This window comes from Grus americana, chromosome 3 (assembly GCF_028858705.1).
Source record: "Grus americana isolate bGruAme1 chromosome 3, bGruAme1.mat, whole genome shotgun sequence".
NCBI lineage: Eukaryota > Metazoa > Chordata > Aves > Gruiformes > Gruidae > Grus > Grus americana.
The window spans coordinates 51,778,968-51,799,675 of NC_072854.1; the positions used below are offsets into that span (position 1 = coordinate 51,778,968).

A 20,708-nucleotide genomic window follows, 5' to 3' on the forward strand; every position below is an offset into this window, starting at 1 on the left:
GAAAAAAGCCCAGGAATGGAGTTGGGGTGAGGTGGAATCGTAGAAGACCTTGAAAATTACTCAGTCTCCCACTTCTATGGGAAAGACCAGCTTGAACCTTGAATTTTCTCAGCTATGTTGGTGTCACACACTAGCAGGTGGTTTTGTATTAAATTTACCTTTCAGCCATAGCAAACACTTTTGCATTTGTTAAAGATAAACTAAGTGAACAACTCAATTGTCAGAGGCCTTCAATAAATAAATATTTATTAGAACATCTAGTTTTAGTCTACAATTTTGAAGTACATTTCATAACAGTCTTGCCAAAGTGAATTCCACTACATGGAACAGCAGGGATAGGTATATCGAAAGCTGGAGAGGGATTTTTTACAAGGGCATTGTGGTGGGTTGACCCTGGCTGGAGGCCAGGTGCCCACCAAAGCTGTTCTATCACTCCCCCTCCTTCACTAGATGGGAGAAAAAGTACAACGAAAAGCTTATGGGTCAAGATAAGGACAGGGAGAGGTCACTCACTAATTATCGTCACGAGCAAAACAGACTGAACTTAGAGAGGAAATTCATCTAATTTATTACTAAGCAAAACAGAGTAGAGGAATGAGAAGTAAAATCAAATCTTAAAACACCTCCCCCCACCCCTCCCATCTTCCCGGGCTCAACTTCACTCCCAGCTTCAACCTCCACCCCCCCTCAGCGGCACAGGGGGATGGTGGATGGGGTTATGGTCAGTTGATCACATGTTGTTTCTGCTGCTTCTTCACCCTCAGGGGGAGGACTCCTCTCATCATTCCCCTGCTCCAGCATGGAGTCCCTCTCACGGGAGCCAGTCCTTCATGAACTTCTCCAACATGAGTCTCTCCCACAGGCTACGGTCCTTCATGAACTGCTCTAGCGTGGGTCTCTTCCCTGGGGTGCAGACCTTCAGGAGCAGACTGCTCCAGCGTGGGTCCCCCACAGGGTCACAAGTCCTGCCAGCAAACCTGCTCTGGCGTGGGCTCCTCTCTCCATGGGTCCACAGGTCCTGCCAGGAGCTTGCTCCAGCGTGGGCTTGCCACGGGGCCACAGCCTCCTTCAGGTGCCTCCACCTGCTCCGGCATGGGGTCCTCCACGAGCTGCAGGTGGAATCTCTACACCCCCTCATCCTTCCTCCATGGGCTTGCAGGGGGACAGCCCTGCTTCACCATGGCCTTCACCATGGGCTGCAGTGGGATCTCTGCTCCGGCGCCTGGAGCACCTCCTCCCCCTCCTTCTGCACTGACCTTGGTGTCTGCAGAGTTTCTTACATCTTCTCACTCCTCTCTCCGGCTGCAAAAGCTCTCTCTCCAAGTGTTTTTCTTCTTCTTAAATATGTTATCACAGAGGCGCTGATTGGCCTGGCCTTGGCCAGCGGCGGGTCCCTCTTGGAGCCGGCTGGCATTGGCTCTGTCAGACACAGGGGAAGCTTCTAGCAGCTTCTCACAGAAGCCACCCCTGTAGCCCCCCCCCGCTACCAAAACCTTGCCATGCAAACCCAACACAGGCATGTAGCAATAGGATGAGGGGTAATGGTTTTAAACTGAAGGAGGGTTGGTTTAGATTAGATGTTAGAAAGAAATTCTTTACTGTGAGGGTGGTGAGGCACTGGAACAGGTTGCCCAGAGAGGTTGTGGATGCCCCATCCCTGGAAGTGTTCAAGGCCAGGTTGGACGGGGCTTTGGGCAACCTGGTCTAGTGGAGGGTGTCCCTGCCCATGGCAGGGGGGTTGGAACTAGATGATCTTTGAGGTCCCTTCCAACCCAAACCATTCTATGATTCTATGATCTCATGTAGCAAAAAGCCCTAAATTATATAGTTACTACAGAAGCAACTGTGAAACACCATGCTGAAAGTGCTTTAGAAGCTACAAATAGAAGCAACTGAAATCTAGCAGGCTTAATTAAATTGTTCCAGACCAACCCTATTGCACCAAGACTAGTTCCTGCAAACCTTGCCCCTACATCAGACTCCTAAGCGCACTGACATGGCACACAGACACTAAACTCACACCAGAAATTTAACAAGTGCGGTGAAAAGACATGCTTGTATTTATGCAGGAGCTAGCTCGTATTCAGCCACACCTCCACTAAGATGGCCTATGCACTGTGATGCCTACACAGGTGATTCCAGAAAGACAACACAAAACATCTGATCCCATTTGCACAGACACAGCTCAAGCTTAATGTAGCTTAGTGTCTGTGCTGTTCAAAAGTGACGATTTGCCTCTGGGCAGAGCTGGTCCAGGAAGAAACACAGCCATGTTTTTACTGTGTGGCGTATCAGCTAATTCTCTGTACTAAAATGCACGCTGACTATACGTGGAAACATCTCTTGTTATTTTTCATCTGCAACTTGATTGTTCCAAGTTGATAAAATGGGACTGAATAGAAGGAGAATATGTAACAGCACCTATAGAAGATTACAGGCCAACTGGTAAAACATACACTATTATTTTTAACAATCATATGCATTTCAAATACCATATCAGAGCAGTTTCAGTGCATCCCCCCTTTCTTATTCCTTATGAACCCTACTTTCAAATACTTCTAGAAATCGAAGCTCAAATTCCTGTATCAGTTTGTTTCTTCAGTAAAGTTACTCATAGGGATAGAGATTTAAGGACACGCAATATTCTGCTTTTCTTGACATGAAGATCTTTAAAGACAGTAGCAGTGACACATCAAGGTCTTTCATTCGTATTACAGAAAAAGATTCAACTACTGAAAATAAAAGTTTTGTAGTAGTTTTAGTGGCACATGGTGCATGAATGAATTTGCAGCCTTCTTCCTCACTATCCATAAAGAGAAGAACTTGAAAAAAAGAACTTCTGGATACAGGCTGATGAAGGCAGAGTATTCCAGCTACCACACGTTTGCCTGCTGACCTCTCTCAGCCTTCAAAAGAGTCTACTTATCTCAATGGGAAAAATACCTCTGGAAACAGGCTCCTGAGGCTGCTTATTTACATTTAGGAACAGATCTATTATTGAATCTTCTATTCCTTGCCAGATCAATTTTTACATCATCATCTGCAAGGGAAGAAAAGTAAGTGTTTGCCGCACATCTTCAAGCAAAGGCTTTTATTGCCATCTGAGAAACAATGTTTAGCCTGGCCTGCACAGTACAAACTGCACCTTATTAAAATGAATGCACATCCCCAAGACACAGCAGCTGTGGAACAGGCAGGTAAGTGTGTCAGTCGTAAGCAGAGGCTGTGCCTTCTACATCGCTCGAACAGGTCTGAGCTTAGAAAGGATGGCGCTCCTCAGGCCTGCTGTGCAAGGACTGTTCTCTGGACAGCACTGCCTCTCTAAGGTTGTACCAGGGACAAACCATTTGTCGCTCAGCTGCCGTGCTAGGTGTAGTAGACAGTGATCCTGTGCCTGGGGACTCCAACAGACTGAGGCTGGCTACTTATGTGTCTGTTATGTGGAGCCACTCACTAGGAGCACTGCTGCCATATCTGATCAAGCCAGCACAAGGTAGTCTGTCATTTTCTTGCTTTTATCCTATTGGATTCTCCCCTACCAGAATAGTTAAAAGTCTCAGCCCATGCTCCTCTTTCACCCTCTTCTTCCCACTTAAGACCTAAGTCTCTCATCCTTAAATAAATAATGAAGGAAACTATAAACAGCTCATGTCTTTCATCTATCATGAACAGAGAGGGAAAAGAGCTATTGAAAAAGAATGGGAGCAACTACTCGATGCAATCACATTGCATGTCTCCAGAAGGCTGCTTCAGACATTTGGAAGGCTAAAGGTACCTGACTATACTTCCTCAGGACTGAAGATCCTGAAGATGCTCTGTCCGTGGCTGAGCTTGTGTCTTCCTACAGTTTTAACAGCAGCAAAAAGTGTAGTGCATTCTTGAGTATGAAAAGACTATTTTTCTTTAGATGAGAATAAGTTATGAAACCCCATGCACTAATCTATTGCTGTCTGAATATATGTGCATAAAAATAATAGGAAAAAATTAAAGTCAGCATGATTCTTACTTGCTGTTTTTATAGAAAGACACTGTATCATTCTTTTCAACTCTTGCTTTAGCTGTAGGAACAATTATGATTTAGGTATACAATACGTATTTTTCTAAATGTTAAGTACCAAAGACATCATGGTTTTCCTACTGTTATCTCCCCTTTATACTGAAGCATTTAGATAACATTATGGATGTTCTTGCCAAACTTCATTTTTATGTGTGTACACTCAAAATGCCAAACTAATTTTTTAAAATGAAAATTTAAATACCTCCTTTGCTCAGACATTTATATTTTCAAATTTCACCCTAGAGCAAGTGACCTTTGTACTAAAACAAAAATTTTAATTAAAAACATTATTTGTCAGCAGAGCACAATAATTAGCCATAATTATAAGCCAAAAATAAATTATAATTGATATAAAGATGAAAAACAAACACAAAAAATTAAAGCAACAGTATTAGTATGATTTCATATAAATCCTTCAACTAAATATCAATGATTTTTAATCTTCTAATGTGAAAAGAGGTGTGATCATCTTTTGAAAATGGTCACAGCCACGCTGCTGACAGAAAATATGTTTCCTGGCATACAGCATCTCATTGCAGGAAGCAGACTCTTCCTCAATCCCAATATACAGGCATAAAGAGGAACAGCAATAGAACGCTACACATGGACTTTGTTTTGACAAACTATAGGGAAACAACATGATACCCATTCAGCCACAAACTACAGCAAAAGTCTGACAGCTAGTAACATTTTGTTCAAAATATTAGTTTTTAGCCTTCAAAACAATTACTCGGTCTTAAGAAATAAACACCTTACTTTTTCTCCTTGCCTTTCTGAATTTGACAGCAGCCAGGTTTATTAAATTCATTCCATATAAGTTGTAGTCTATAAAGAGCTGAAGGAGGTAGGGAATATGGGCTTCATGAGGCTGGTAAGATTTGTTCATTATGGCTCCACCTTGCAGAAGCTCACACACTCTAAAATTAAAGACAATTAGGACATAAACCAAAAATTATTCCAGTACAACAATACTGATACTTGATTTTATCAAAATATAAAATACTTAAACTTCTTAAGTTCTGCCTTAGTTGTACTTTTAACTTAAGAATTTTTTATTCACAATAACAAACCCACAAAAATTATCTCTGTTAATAATGATTCAATACTTAGGTGTTTATTACAAATGAGCTGTGAATCCAGCTTAAAGAGAAAAAAGAAATTCTCTGAAAAAACATCATACAATGTACTATTCCTGCAACTGATCCAAAGCCACTACAGTCCATAGAAATCTTTCTACAGAATAACTGCAGCAGCTGTATGCCTACACACCAGTAATAACTTTGAAAGTCTCTCTAGTTCTCCTTGACAGAAGCAGTATTTTAATAGCTTCTTAGAAGCATGACAAATCTGCTCTTTTAAACATCAACAAATTAAAAATAACTACAGATATTTGGAGAATTACAAATTGGTGTGATAAATTTACCTCAGAGTAACAGGACAGATCTGTAAATCAAAGAAAAGCACTAAGCATTTCTAAATGCAACAAACTGGGTTCAAAAAATAAAACTGTACAGAAAAATTAAAGGAAAAATTTAAGTGAAGTGTCAGTCCTTATTTGGTTATGAGTAATTCAAACATAAGCAGCACCAAAGTTCGAAACAACTGTCACATCATACATGCATGTAGATTACAGTAAGAAAGAAATTTAACATAATGCAAAATTTTAATAGCCTAGAACAAAGTGCAGACAATCCTATCCTATGATCATGTATTAGATCTTTTAAAAAAGTTACGATGTAATATTACACACTCAAGGGATTTCAGTTTACACTTGAGAAATAATTCCTCCTTATTTATTCCTGAATCTACTGCAACTACTGTGACAGTAAGATTGAGATCAACTGTGCTTTCATTTAACAGAACATTACTTTACTGAGAAATAGAGAAATTGTTTAATAACAAAAACTATCCAGTTTTCCAAGTATATTTTAAATTTAATAATGGGTGCTGGAATTTAAAAACTTAAAAACTACCAAATTCTACTCCATAATATATGAAAGAGTTACAGAGAAAGTAACCTGATGCAAATTTGTTCCAGTGTTCAACAATTACAGTTAATACAAGACAATTAAAGGTAAGTATATTTTGATTTTGCTTTCCTAACATGCTACTGCTTTAAAAAAATTATTGGTGTGGTTAAAATTACCAATTTTCTTACGTGTTTTGAAAAATTTGGACAATAATTTTGTTGCTTTTATTTTGTTAAGATGTAGGTGAATCTTGCTTCAAAATTGATGTTTTAATACAAGATATAAGGAAATTAGCCAGAACTTTGTATCACCACATCCTTACCTTTTTACCATTGCAGGATTGTAAAGATAAATCTTCATAAACTGTCCCTCCTTTTCATGGTAACCATAAAAAGGCCTGGAGAGGAAGAAGTAAAAGCAAGAGGCTAGCCAGTTATGCTGTGGCATTTATTCAACCACATCTTACTATAAAGACTATTAAAATCCAGGGAAAACATTAGAAGATAAACTGCATTTCCAGGAGAATGAATATTCATTCCTATGTCAGGCAAAAGGGGAGCACTACGTTACTATATAAAATGTTAAAGATTAAAAGAATAGGCCCTATGCATGTCAAAGTATCTAAAAAAAAAAAGTAATTAGAAGGTACTTCTGGCTTAACATTGTTTCTCACTTTCACCACGTGTAAACACAGTGATGGCATACCATCACAATAGTACTTTTAACAAATTCATTAGTGCTGAACTGCTTCAAAACCAGCGTTCAGCCTTTCTGATAAATGCTGTAACAAAGCCCTTAAGGACATTAATTCTGCAAATCAGATGTAAATGAGTAAATACTGACTGTATAATATAAATAACTGAACAATGAGAACAGCTTAAAAGAGTGAATAGCTGCCCCTTTTCAGTGATTACTAATCATCTCGTGCACTAGATGAGGCATGAATCCTGAAGAAAATAGGATTTGAAAATGCAATTAAAGAATACATATCATAATGAATATGTCAAGACTAAACCGAGGTTGAACAGGCAGCATTAATTCTGGTATTACTTGACTGAATTACTGACTTTTCAACATCTAGAATTCTAATCTAATTTAACATGCATGTAAAACAGCATGTTAAGGAAACAGGCCATAATTCAACACATTGGGTGAATGCACAAAGTCGACAATTTGCAGTAATCACAAACAAAGTCAAAAGAAACTCAGGAGAGCATACATATAAATGTTATCTCTACAAAAGAAAATAAAATCTCTTTATCAAAAATATTATTAAAAAATGCAACTGGGATGCTTACCTGCTAAGTTTAAAAAATGAAGTTCAGTAGTAAGAGGATTTCAGTCCTAAATTAAATGCAAACTCAGCAGAACTGCACAACTATGGCATTAATATTGCTATCCTTAATATGGTTAAACATGCACACATTTAATATCTCCAAAAGCTAGACTGAACTGTTTAAAAAATGTTTATGATCTTAGAACTGAGCTAAGTCAAAACAACAAACTTAAAGCTGTTAAGCTGAAAAGGAGGAGATCAGATGTTGTATAATGAATCAATCTCTTTCTTAGAGAGATAGTATAAACCTAATGACAGGTTATATACATTGAGTTATAACGATTCAATGTGCTGTAGGCGTGTAAGTTAAAAGCTACTTTAAAAAACCCCAAAAACTCAGCACTTTATCCATACTCACACTGGCAGCAAGGAGAGCAAGATTTACAACACTTCCAAGGTTAGCTATGAACACCTACTTTAACTTCACAATGCACAAGGACAGCATATTTTGCCTCTTTTTTATTCCTGGACCTCCACTATGTTTGGAAGTTAATGCAACAAAACTCTTGCATTACAACTCATAAAGGTTTAGCAAACACCTTTATTATATAACCATTTTCCTGCTAATGCAAAAGAGAAGGGATAAGATAATCCCCAAGATTTAAAGAAAAATACAGGTTTCTCACCATGGAGACACTATAATATCTATGAGTAGAATCCAACTCAGGTCAAAACAGAAGAAAACAAATAGATTTGTGGGACTACATAAGCATGCCTGCCTAATCAGGTAAAGATGAAGACACATTACAATTTCTGTTAGGTGCTTCCCATTAGCCTGTTATGAAAGCAAACAAAATACATGAAACATTCTTTCCTATACTTCTTTGAGGCAATGAGCATCTGACTTTCAGTAATGACTGTTCTGAAGCTCTAAGGCAAGAGAGGTGAAAAAAAAAAACAGGTTCTCCTAATCTCTGTTGTTTGCCGATTTGAAGAAAGATTGTCTTCAGCAGTTTACTCTTCCCAGCTTTCACTTTGAGATGAACAGGTATACTACAATTCACATAGTTCTCACAAAAAGAACAAAAATAAGAAGTTTGGTGGGTTACCTTCCTTGTTACTGCAAAAGCACATCAGAAAGTTCTGATTAAAAATGAAATTGTAGCCACTTTACTAGCAATATCTAGAAGATACCACTAAAAGTGGCAGGGAACAGACAGATTACCTTAAACTTAACAGTTAGAACATATTTCAAAGGTGCGTAAAAAAAGTAAAAGAAAGCACTGCACAGTACTGAAAATTAGCATTTACATTGTTTTGAAGGTGAAAAATTCAATGCACATTATAGACTGTGTTCCTCCAGGACAGCTTCCTATTATTCACTATGATTTGACATATTGTTTAGTCCTTGGTTATGCAAGTTAAATAAAAATTGATTAAAAGAATCCTTAAAATGTTAACATTCAATAATAGCATATGGTTCCAGCAGTAGTAGAAAGCTTCATCAAATAAAACACAATAGTCAGCTTGACAGATAAGTAAATTAATGTTTAAGAGTATCCACTTCATGGCCTGTGCTGCCAGGAGAATCAGATGGATGAACATGACCTGACAGTCTCTAAGATGTGCTTCCTAAAAAGGCCATCTTAGATGAACAATGATAGGGTGACCTACAGTCAGGCTCCTGTAAGCCACGCCTGGACACAGGGAACCTAGAATAACCCAGACAGGTAAAAAATGCTGGCTGGAAAGTACTGCTGTAATAGCAGAGACAGAAAAAGCTAAAAGGAACAGATTCGGAAAAATGATAGACAATAGGATCCGAGTTTAGGAAAAAATGGTTGCGTCAAGTATTTTCGGGAAACCCTGTTGATTATGTTAAAATCAAAGCAAGTGAGAAGAGTTACTTAGTAGTTGTACAGGCCTGTATGAAGACACACATGGGGGAAAACAAAAAGGAAAAGCAGCGCAGTCACTCAAGTCCCTCGTAAGTGCTTTTATGTAGTACAACTGCAAAAACATTTCAAAACAAATAACCAAAAAATCCTAACAGGTCATACTTACATTCCAGATACTAGTGACACTTTGAAAACATGTTGAATAGTAGAAGATGGATTGCCTAAAGCCACATTAAGTGCTCTGTCAATGCTGAATGCCACTTGACGTAGATAGTATTCTGGATGCTGTCCAAAACCATCATATGGTACATAGAGGTAAGGAAAGATACCATGTAAGTGGAGACAAGTCTTCTGACCTAAAAAGAAAAAGGTAAACATTTATTTTCTAATGACTACTGTTTTTTTTCTTTTAAGTAGTCTCTAAGTTTGATTTTTTTTTCAGGTTATTTTCAGGATCCACAGACAGGATAAGTTTATAAAACGAGTTGAGGTATATTTCAAACAAAAGGTACCAATTTAGAGCAGTTCTCACATTTGATTCATTGACAAAAGCAATACAGAACAGATGGGGTTACATGACATACACTGTGGCAAATTCTGCTGTTATACAAATGTAATCCTAATGATTTTTTTTACAGCAATAACACAAAACCTCTCCAAGAATTATTTTGCATACTGAGACAGTGGTGGAAGGTTAATGGTTTCTCACCCATTGTGAAAATCTTGCTGCATCAAAATTCTTATCATTCCTCTCTGGGACGAGCATACAACCTCTCAGAAATTAAAAAGAACATCCAGAGCAACAACGAGGCCGTTCAACATTTTAGTTAAGGCACAAGTTAGGATATGGAAAAAAAAAACCCCACCAGGTGATTTTCAACTCTTTAAATCTGTGGATCCCTGAGAGGTCTCTACTGTAAATGCAGATCTCTAGCCTTCTAACAACACACTTCTCAGCATTAGCTTTCATGAGTCTGCAATAACAGCAGAATGAAAGAATGTGCCACAAAAACCATTGCACTAGACCACAGCTTGAGCTTCTGCTTCAGCCAGTGCAGTATAGTGATGTGGACTGGGATCTCCCAAACCTACCATGTTTTTGGGGGGGACTAGTCTCATCTGTAAAGCATGTTCTCTGTTCTTTCCTCACTACAATACAACAGAGCATATGCGTTCACTGCTGAAACTAACATCAGATCCTGCTCGCTACCCTTCCAGCCCCAAAAATCGTTCATGACTTCTCACTGGTCAATGAAAAAGTTTCACAGAAAAATACTATAAGCACATGTCACTGATTAAGCCCCACTGCACCATAATGATAGGCCGAGTAGATCATCTTGCATTTTGTTTGGATAAACACCCTCCATGAAAATAGAAAAACAGTATCTAAGGGCAGTGCTTTCATCAACCAGGAGACAGATATTACAGACAAAGAGGGAGCACAATCTTCACTGGTCCACAAGACCAATGAAAAGACTTCCAAAAGTCCATTCTTCCAAACAGATTACTTCTCAGCAGGTGGACCTTGCCTGAACTATTGACACTCATTCATACCCACATCAGTGCACCACTGGCCACCTAGTGAAGAAGTCCATTAAAGGTGAGGAAGAACAGAGCTTTAGAAGCAGGCCTGCTTGCAAATTTTACACCTGTGAAATGCATGCCTCCAAATACCATAAACAGCATAGCATTTTTAGGTTTTTTTCTTCCTAGGGGTCAGATGTATTGTGCTTTCTTCAAATATTTATTAGACCTTCACATAACATCTAGAAGTGAAAGAAATTGCTCTAAGGGTGGTAGTACAAGTGCATATTCCAAGGTGAATTTCATTCTTCCTATAAGTCACGCCCATCAAGTCTCTTCAACACTGCTTAAACACAACCTATATATGCATTCGTAATGTTGAGGTCATCATCTATGATGAATTCTGCCCATGCTTTTAAACTACTTCAGGAGAAGAAATTTCTTATTTATATATTATGTACTTCAAATAATAATACACTAAGAAAAAGGGAAAACTAAATAAAGAGAAACTATGAACTAGTGGGTTTTTTAATGGCAAAATAAAGGACAGTAACAGCTTTATATGGCAGGAAAACCTCTGCCCCCTAATGTGGGAGAAATAATTTATTAGTAGTATGTGAACTGAGAGTATCGATCTGTGCAGCAGTAGCAGACCATTTCTTTTCTGCACCAAGTCACCAACAAATCTGAGTGTTTACTCATGGTTGTATGTAAGACTGACTTTGAAATAAAGGATCCCTGCCCCCCCCCCCCCAAATAATTAACAGAAAATGAAGACTTGTGTAAAACTCTACAGTTCCTCTATTCAATTTTTTGTTTGTTTTGGGGAGGCATTTGGGGTTGGGTGGTTTTTTTGTTTTGTGGGGTTTTTCTGTTTGGTTTTTTTTTTGGGTTGGGGGTGTTGTGGTGGTGTTGGTGGTCTTTTTTTTTTTAATGTGTGCCAGGATCATGGTCAGGGAGAAATTCAAATGAATGTGTACATATTATTTTGTCTGAATAGGTACTGAAGCTTTTAAAAAGCAAGTGAAAAAACCAACCCACCCCAAACTAAATTTGATACTGGAGCTATACGCTAAGAATTTCTGGCAAATATATAGGTCTTTCCTCCTGTGAATTTTATAAATTCAGGTCTTTGCTACCTACAACTTGTCAGTGAAAATCAGTTCTGCACTCACTTTTTCTTTTTACGCTAATAGCCATGAACTCTTTTTGATAACATTTACAAAACCACCTTTGCTATAATGGTTGCCCAACTATTCTGAGTTATAGTTAATTTATGTTTCCCCAGAAAACAAAATTACACAGCACCAGAATAAATAGAACTGGGAGACAGTTTAAACTTACTGTACTTAAATTCAGGTTCCCTTCAAGTTATGCAAGACAACTAATTAATTTCTAGCTAGTATCTGATTACTCAAGTTAATTAAATTTAAAAAAAAAATATCAATTTCTACTGCAGCTATTTAACAGTTCTTGCTGAACTGAAATGCCATTTTATTGTTGAATAAAGAAAGAACACATACAAACAAAGCTTCCTTCTATCCCCTTCCCCTTGCTCTCTCCTTTATGTGCAAAAACCCATGAAAAACATTATAACTTTCAAGTGACTAAAGAGTCAAATTACCATCTAACTCCAGGGAAATCTTATAGAACATACACACTGAGCTGCTTTTCATTTTTGATTCTGCCAAGAAAGCAAACAAGCCACTGCTGATCTAAGACTCTTATTAGGCCAGCAGCTGTCAAGTCACATGGCTTTATACAGCTACTCATGTCGACCCTTGTTAGTATTGACTCATTTACCATGATATTTGGTTATACTGCTATTTTTATTTACAATCCACATTACTACACGTCTTATCCTGCTAGCGTTAAGAACAGAGTCATTTGCTTCCATCATTTAAATAAAAGCATCAAATTGCACCAAATGTCACCGTGTTGAGTCTGAAGCTCAGACTCCAGCAATAGCAATCATGGTTTGCGCTAAGCCATTACAAATTCTCGTGGATTCTTTCCAATAGAGCCATAAGGAGAAAAAAAAAGATCTACCCACTGAGGTTCTCAGGCCACACAGACTCATCTATTAACATAAATTAAAAACTTGGCTTGGGATAAGGTTAAGAAGTTTTATGCTGTAAATGTGTCAATCTTATGTTTCTGTTTCTTTTCAGAGATACAGACAGAGGCAAATTTGTACCACTAAAACAGCAGTGACTGCTGCAGCGACTGCTACAACAACCAGCAGATGCTATTTTTACATCTATTCATTGGTTTCTTTACAACTGTAGAATCAATGGAAGTGGTGCTTGACAGTAGATTCTGCAGAAAAGCCACACGGTTTATATGATCACATCTCAGATGCAAAACTAGACGCCTGGAAGTGATCCTCAGAGTTTTCAGATGGGACAGACTACTAAAATGTTTCATGCTGTGGCCTCATCATGGACCTACTGCGCATATGCATCACAACCTTTCTGTATATAAGCAGTACATGCGATGTCTCTATTAACAAATGAACATCCAGATGCATCCATCTGGATGCCATCCAGAAGGACCCTGACAGGCTTGACAGGTGGGCCCGTGCGAACCGCATGAAGTTCAACAAGGCCAAGTGCAAGGTCCTGCACATGGGTCAGTGCAATCCCAAGCACAACTACAGGCTGGGCAGGGAACGGATTGAAAGCAGCCCTGAGGAGAAGGACTTGGGGGTATTGATTGATGAGAAGCTCAACATGAGCCGGCAGTGCGCACTTGCAGCCCAGAAAGCCAACCATGTCCTGGGCTGCATCAAAAGAAGTCTCACCAGCAGGTCGAGGGAGGTGATCCTGCCCCTCTACTCCGCTCTTGTGAGACCCCACCTGGAGTACTGCATCCAGCTCTGGGGGCCCCAGTACAGGAGAGACATGGAGCTGTTGGAGCGAGTCCAGAGAAGGGCCACGAAGCTGATCAGAGGGCTGAAGCACCTCTTCCATGAGGACAGGCTGAGAGAGTTTGTTCAGCCTGGAGAAGAGAAGACTCTGGGGAGGCCTTTAGGAAAGATGGGGAGGGACTGTTTATCAGGGAGTGGAGTGACAGGACAAGGGGTAATGGGTTTAAGCTGAAGGAGGGTCGATTTAGATTAGATGTTAGAAAGAAATTCTTTACTGTGAGGGTGGTGAGGCACTGGCACAGGTTGCCCAGAGAAGTTGTGGCTGCCCCATCCCTGGAAGTGTTCAAGGCCAGGCTGGACGAGGCTTTGGGCAACCTGGTCTACTGGAGGGGGTCCTGGCCCATGGCAGGGGGATTGGAACTAGATGATCTTTGAGGTCCCTTCCAACCCAAACCATTCTATGATTCTGTGAAATAATTAGAAGAGAACTGAAACCAGTATGATAAAGGAATGCAAAGTTGCTCAACAACTACTCAAGAAGATGGAAGAACTGATGTCTTCTGACCACCAGAATGCTCAGCCATATAGGATGATCTGGTATGGATATAGAGTCAAGGAGAAGGCAGAAGTCCACCTTTTCTGGATGTAATTCCACACATGCATGACTACATTCTGGCTCATATTCCAGCAAAGGCAAAGCCCATGCAGATACTGCCTCCAGTTATCTCCTCCAGAAGACTTCCACTCTCATGGGAGGATTGTCTGAAGAAAGCACGCAGATGATCCCAAATGAATGCAGTTTATAGCCTAGAATACTAAAGTACATTGGAATCTACTGAGCCTACAAATCAATACTGAGGTCAAGGCACCCCAAAGAAACCACACACTAGGTTCTAGGACCTGTTATACCTACAAATAGCCAAACCCAACATTTTCACATTAGATTGACCTAATTGCAAGGCTACAGGCAAAGCTCTACAGACCACCAGACAGGAATGCAAGATTTCTACAGTAAGAATAAGAGCCTGACTCCACAGCTCAGGGGTGTTTCAGCCTCAATATTGTTTATGTATTAGATAGGATGATTCTGAAATGCAAAATCCCTGCATGGGAGATTTCTAATGAATGAGAGCATGTCCTACAGTTGTGATACAGTTTTACTAACTTTTTATAAATGATACTCAAAGCCATTTAGGTCCTATCCCATAATTCTTAAGAACTGACTACAGAACCCTCACAAACTGAAGTCAATACTAGAAACATTTTGCATAGACATAATCTCATTTAGAAAAATAAAACTAAATCTAGATAAATATGACTTCAGAAAACAGTTTAACAGTGATCTACATGCAAGCATATTTTGCTGTGATATTTCTGCCACAGAACAGCTGATCCCATTATAAGCAGCTAAGCAGAGCTGTGGGGAACAGCTACACAGAATCCACTCCTATATGTAAATGAACAACCAGTTTTGTGGAAACTCTAAAACTTATTTCAATGGCTGACCTGTTATCCATTTCTCCCAGACCATTGTAAAATACAATGGGGTGGCAGTAAAAGGGAAAACACAGCAGCACTTAAATACATGGCAAAATCCCAAGATTTTAGGAAAATTCTGGCTGGAGATTAAAAAAAGGATGCAGAAGATGGAATACAAAGGGCTTTTTATTCACTTGCCATCTATTAAAAGTACTTTAAGTGCAGTTTTGTAAAGTGACAGTGCTAATTAAACATGGACAGTATTAGCAGAAGAATGCACACGAACACATCAAGTGTGTCACTGCAGGATGCAGAAAAAGTTAGACAGTCATAAGGGATTTCCTTCCTTTAACAGCAATAGTAAAGCAAAGTCATTAGAAACAAAAAGATATGACACCTTTAAAAAGATTCTTTAAAAGATTAATAAATATTTTCAAATAACTGCTGAACCATCTAGGTTAAAAAAAACCTGAAAAACAAACTGTGAACAACGACAACTACAGAGAGTGGGCAAAGTAATAATTCTGTTGGAATAACAATTCTAAAAATAAAAATTTGTAAATGGGATAAATAATAGAACTCAATTTCAAAGTAATTTCTTTCCCACAATAAAAGTTACCATACTGTGTTGGGTTTGCATGGCAAGGTTTTGGTAGCGGGGGGGGGCTACAGGGGTGGCTTCTGTGAGAAGCTGCTAGAAGTTCCCCCTGTGTCTGACAGAGCCAATGCCAGCCGGCTCCAAGAGGGACCCGCCGCTGGCCAAGGCCAGGCCAATCAGCACCTCTGTGATAACATATTTAAAGAAGGGAAAAAAACGGTGAGAGAGAGCTTTTGCAGCCGGAGAGAGGAGTGAGAAGATGTAAGAAACTCTGCAGACACCAAGGTCAGCGCAGAAGGAGGGGCAGGAGGTGCTCCAGGCGCCAGAGCAGAGATCCCCCTGCAGCCCGTGGTGAAGGCCATGGTGAAGCAGGCTGTCCCCCTGCAGCCCATGGAGGAAGGATGAGGGGGTGTCGAGATTCCACCTGCAGCTCGTGGAGGACCCCATGCCAGAGCAGGTGGAGGCACCTGAAGGAGGCTGTGGCCCCATGGCAAGCCCACGCTGGAGCAAGCTCCTGGCAGGACCTGTGGACCCATGGAGAGAGGAGCCCACGCCAGAGCAGGTTTGCTGGCAGGACTTGTGACCCCGTGGGGGACCCACGCTGGAGCAGTCTGCTCCTGAAGGTCTGCACCCCAGGGAAGGGACCCAGGCTGGAGAAGTTCATGAAAGACTGTAGCCTGTGGGAGAGATTCATGTTGGAGAAGTTCATGAAGAACTGTCTCCTGTGAGAGGGACTCCATGCTGGAGCAGGGGAATGATGAGAGGAGTCCTCCCCCTGAGGATGAAGGAGCAGCAGAAACAATGTGTGATCAACTGACCATAACCCCATCCACCATCCCCCTGTGCCGCTGAGGGGGGGCAGAGGTTGAAGCTGGAGTTGAAGTTGAGCCCGGGAAGAAGGGAGGGGTGGGGGGAGGTGTTTTAAGATTTGATTTTACTTCTCATTCCTCTACTCTGTTTTGCTTAGTAATAAATTAGATGAATTTCCTCTCTAAGTTCAGTCTGTTTTGCTCATGATGACAATTAGCGAGCGATCTCTCCCTGTCCTTATCTCGACCCATAAGCTTTTCGTTACACTTTTTCTCCCCTGTCTAGTGAATGAGGGGAGTGATAGAGCGGCTCTGGTGGGCACCTGACCCCCAGCGAGGGTCAATCCACCACAGCCTTTTTGGCGCCCAGTGTGGGGCACAAGGGATTGTGATAACAACAAGTCTGACCCAAGTGTGTTAAAACAAAGTTGTTACAAGCATTTATAATGTTATTGAAGCAGTTGATGGTCATAATGACGTTCTGTTTGGTCACATGGCTCTGGTTTGTGAACCACATCACATACCATAGGCAATCTCACTTATGCTTTTTTCAGTAACAGGCTTCAGAGAGCAACATCAAATTTTAACAGGAGTACCTACTCTACCCTGCCAGGTAGGTGCAACATGAGCACAGTTTACATGGTGCTTTAAATTTAAGCTATGTCACTCACTGGAATGGGCTTGTCAAGACATTGATCATTGAATATCACTCAGAACTGAGGTACTGAAAATGGATAGGACTCAATTACTTTATAGTGCTAATACAGTCTATGAAATTAAAGTCACCATTCTTTACCTTTCCCAGAAAGGAAATAAATCACATACCTGGACTGATACAAGTAAGGATATTGAAGACAAATCCCTTCCCCAGCAAAACTTGAAAAGGTCTTTCCCTCTTAAAATGCACGCTATGTCATTCAAAACCATAAGAGTTTAATCTTTTCACGTCAAAGAGTTCATTAGTAGTATATCATATTAATGTAATTTCTTCAGTGATTAAGTGAAACTCTCAACCTTCTCCTAGAGTCCTGAAATCAAGTCAGCTTTTTTCCAAGGGGTGAGAAGAAAGGGAGAAATACACATTGCAGTCTTAAATACTGGATACTAGAGAAACAAGAATAATAAAACAAGGTCTTGCAGCAGCAAGATAGCCTCAAAAAGAAAACCAAAAACCAAACCAAGAACAGAGCCCAAAGACCCCATTTTGTATATATTACATATTTGTGTCAAGGCTTTCATTTTTCCCCAGCATGTGAGAAAACACTTATTTCAGTAACATTCGTAAATGGGACAAAAAATATTTTTAATTACATCTGTTTGAATCCAAATGGAATGTGTATTTATAATTCTTTAGTTAGTAACTGTTCCTTGTAATGTGTAATACCTCTGCTCTCACGAAAAGAAAAGAAAGCTTATTCACTAGGATAATGAGGGCCTGTGACTCATTACAACTAGATTATTCCTCACCCTTGATGTAGAGATCCTTAGAGAGGGAGAAGGGTTGGGTTTTCCATCTGTAATTTAAAATTAGAAATCTCTGTATAACTAGGCACATATTGAAGTAATACCTAGCCTAGAATCAAAGGGACAAGAGTTCAATTCCCATCTAGGGAGACTTCATGTGTGGCCTTGGGCAAGTTACTTACCATAGATGATGCACTTTCTCGTGAAATTAATGTAGCAGTACTTTCATATCTGAAAAATCTGTTAAAGGGATAAATATACAAAAGGAACACTCTGAGACTAAAAAAGATGGGTTCTAGGAGTACACAATGGCTAGGAAGACATAGGACAAAGTGTTCAAACAAGCAGCAGTATCCTGTTCAGGACATTGACATCTCTATCTCAGCAAGCCTTCAAGAAAGGAAAGCAAACTTTCATGAGCAATTTGTAGGTCTAGAATCACACTACTGAACAGATTCTTCTTCCAATAGCAGGCCCCCTGCATCCTTTTTTATCTCACACTACTAAACCCTGCTATTGTACCCAGCTTTCTTCAACATTTTTGCATCAGCGAAATTGAAACAGCCTGACCGTATGAAAAAAATACAGGGCCTCAATCTTCCATCTATGGGATGGCTCAGTGCAGCAAGTAAAGCAAGTCAAATTTGTTCTTCCACTCGAACTATGGGGGGAAACAAAGATGAGACAAAAGCAGAACATTCAGATGTAAAGTTGAATTACGTTTAAAAAAATGAATCCAAACATATAAGATGCCTAAATATACCACTAGAAAAGAAAAAAGGTGAAAGATTAGTACGAGGAAAGTTTTTCTCTATATTCAAAAACAAAGATCAAAATTCGGAATAAGCATCACACCACTTCAGTAGGCTCCTGAAAGCAGGTAAGGAAATCTCTCAAACTCTCTGGGCAGTTTCCAGATTCAAGCAAGAAGCCCACAAGCTTCCTTGAGTCCATTAGCTTCCAAAAGACAAATTACTCTCAAGTACTCTAGTAAATGTTTCAGGTCCAAGGTACAGAGGTCTGAGAACCCTGCAACAGATGTGTCTACTGCTCAGAGGTTCAAAGATAATAGCATAGGTCACACCAAACAAAATTACATTTGTAACCCTGATTTTTACTGAGTGCCTAAGTACACGCTTCAATTGTCACATCTCCAACTGATATCGATTCATTTGCTCACAGACAGCTTTTTATATCAAATATAAGTTGTCTTAATCATTTGAAATATTAAACCCAAGAGACCACCTGGTCACCAAGTCTTGTCTTCTCCAGTCTAGAAAGCCATGCAATAGTTACACAAAACTGAAGTCCATTAGATACTTTGAACTGTGAGGTATCTACAAGAGAAATAATCTTTGAGGCCTCTCAGGCTACAGTTTACCTTGGGCATCACTACTGATGGAAAATATCAATTGTAAGCCCCAAAAGCAAGGCTACTACCTTTGTCTTACTGAGAATCTTTAACTTGTATTTTTTTATTCCAATATGCAAGAGAGGCTCTGTTATTCCTTTTCACGTAAATAACAAGGAAACCCAAAGAAAAGCATAAAAATTGAGACAGGTTATTTAATGTCAGCTCAGTGAAGATGTTCTGATGATCTCCATAAAACTACCTCCTCCTGCCTTGAATTGATTAGGACCTTTTATGGATTCCTGCTGTGACATTAGAAAACAATCTGGTCTCCAACTGCAGAACTACTCATAAACCTAACAATTTCTAAGATGTACAGGTACATCATCAGAAAGGAACAGCTATTACCTACAGTTATCACCAAGCAAAATAACTGACTTCATAGTGGAGATTGTAGGAAAAATATAACTTATTAAATTTACTGTTATGCAGTCAAACTAGAACCAGAAAAGTCGGAGACGCAGAAGTACAAGTCTCCTGAAATAATGGGAGATCAAAGAAGTTAAGCACCTCAGAGGTCAAGGATGAGATATGTACAAACCATTCTTCACAAGTTTGATTACTTGTGAGTTATGAGAAATGGCAACAGTATTTTCTTCTTTTCTTAGCAAAAACAAGGAGACACACAAGGTGAGGTTAGGTATTTGATTAATTAAATACTCATCTACAAAATGAGCCATATACAAAATGTTTTTCTTGCCTCCTCTATTGACAGATTAATCATGTAAGCAGATGGACAATATCAGTAATATTTCTAGAACGAGTGTCAAAAATCACTAGGACGCCAGCTAAAATGAACTAAAAATACACGAAGGAGGAAAATGTAGCTGGCCGCAGCTACAGATTCTAGCTATCATACTGGGCTCTTGGCATGCACAGGCTGGCAACGCAGGCCAAGCTGCTATTCCAGTAAGAAAAGCAACCGCATGAATGCAACCGAGGCAGACTGTATTAGACCACACTGACCAAAGCATAGTTGAATAGAAAAGACATATTTACTAGTCCCAGATACACTAATGGTGTGTACTCTCCTGCATTCTGTAAAAGATGAAAAAATAACTCAGTAGTAAAAAGGGGAGTATAGTTACCTAGTGTTTTGTTTCCATTTCCTTCAACTAGCTTTCATTAAAGACTGTTAGTGCTACAGAAGTTCTCTTAGCTACCTATTAGTCTTTCTTGATGAAAGTAACACAAGCCACATGTAAATGGAAATTGGTGCATGTATATTCAAAGGAGGAAAAGTTTTGCTTGTTGGTAACTGAACTTGAACTTTCACCTCCATGTGAGGCTCTCATCTGCCTATTGAATACTGTATGTAACGAGAGTGCATTGTTCCAATCACTGTAATGAGTG

General features: G+C 39.6%; 1 protein-coding gene across 1 annotated transcript in view; it reads right to left on the bottom strand.

Annotated features, from left to right (window-relative positions):
• Positions 1-20,708, bottom strand: part of REV3L (REV3 like, DNA directed polymerase zeta catalytic subunit) — a 124,483-nt gene that overhangs the window by 68,579 nt on the left and 35,196 nt on the right. The window contains exons 2-4 of the mRNA XM_054821467.1: positions 9,368-9,557; positions 6,350-6,424; positions 4,814-4,974 (exon numbers count right to left, since the gene is read on the bottom strand). Coding sequence (XP_054677442.1) covers positions 4,814-4,974; positions 6,350-6,424; positions 9,368-9,557 — 426 coding nt within the window. The remainder of the gene's footprint in view (positions 1-4,813; positions 4,975-6,349; positions 6,425-9,367; positions 9,558-20,708) is intronic.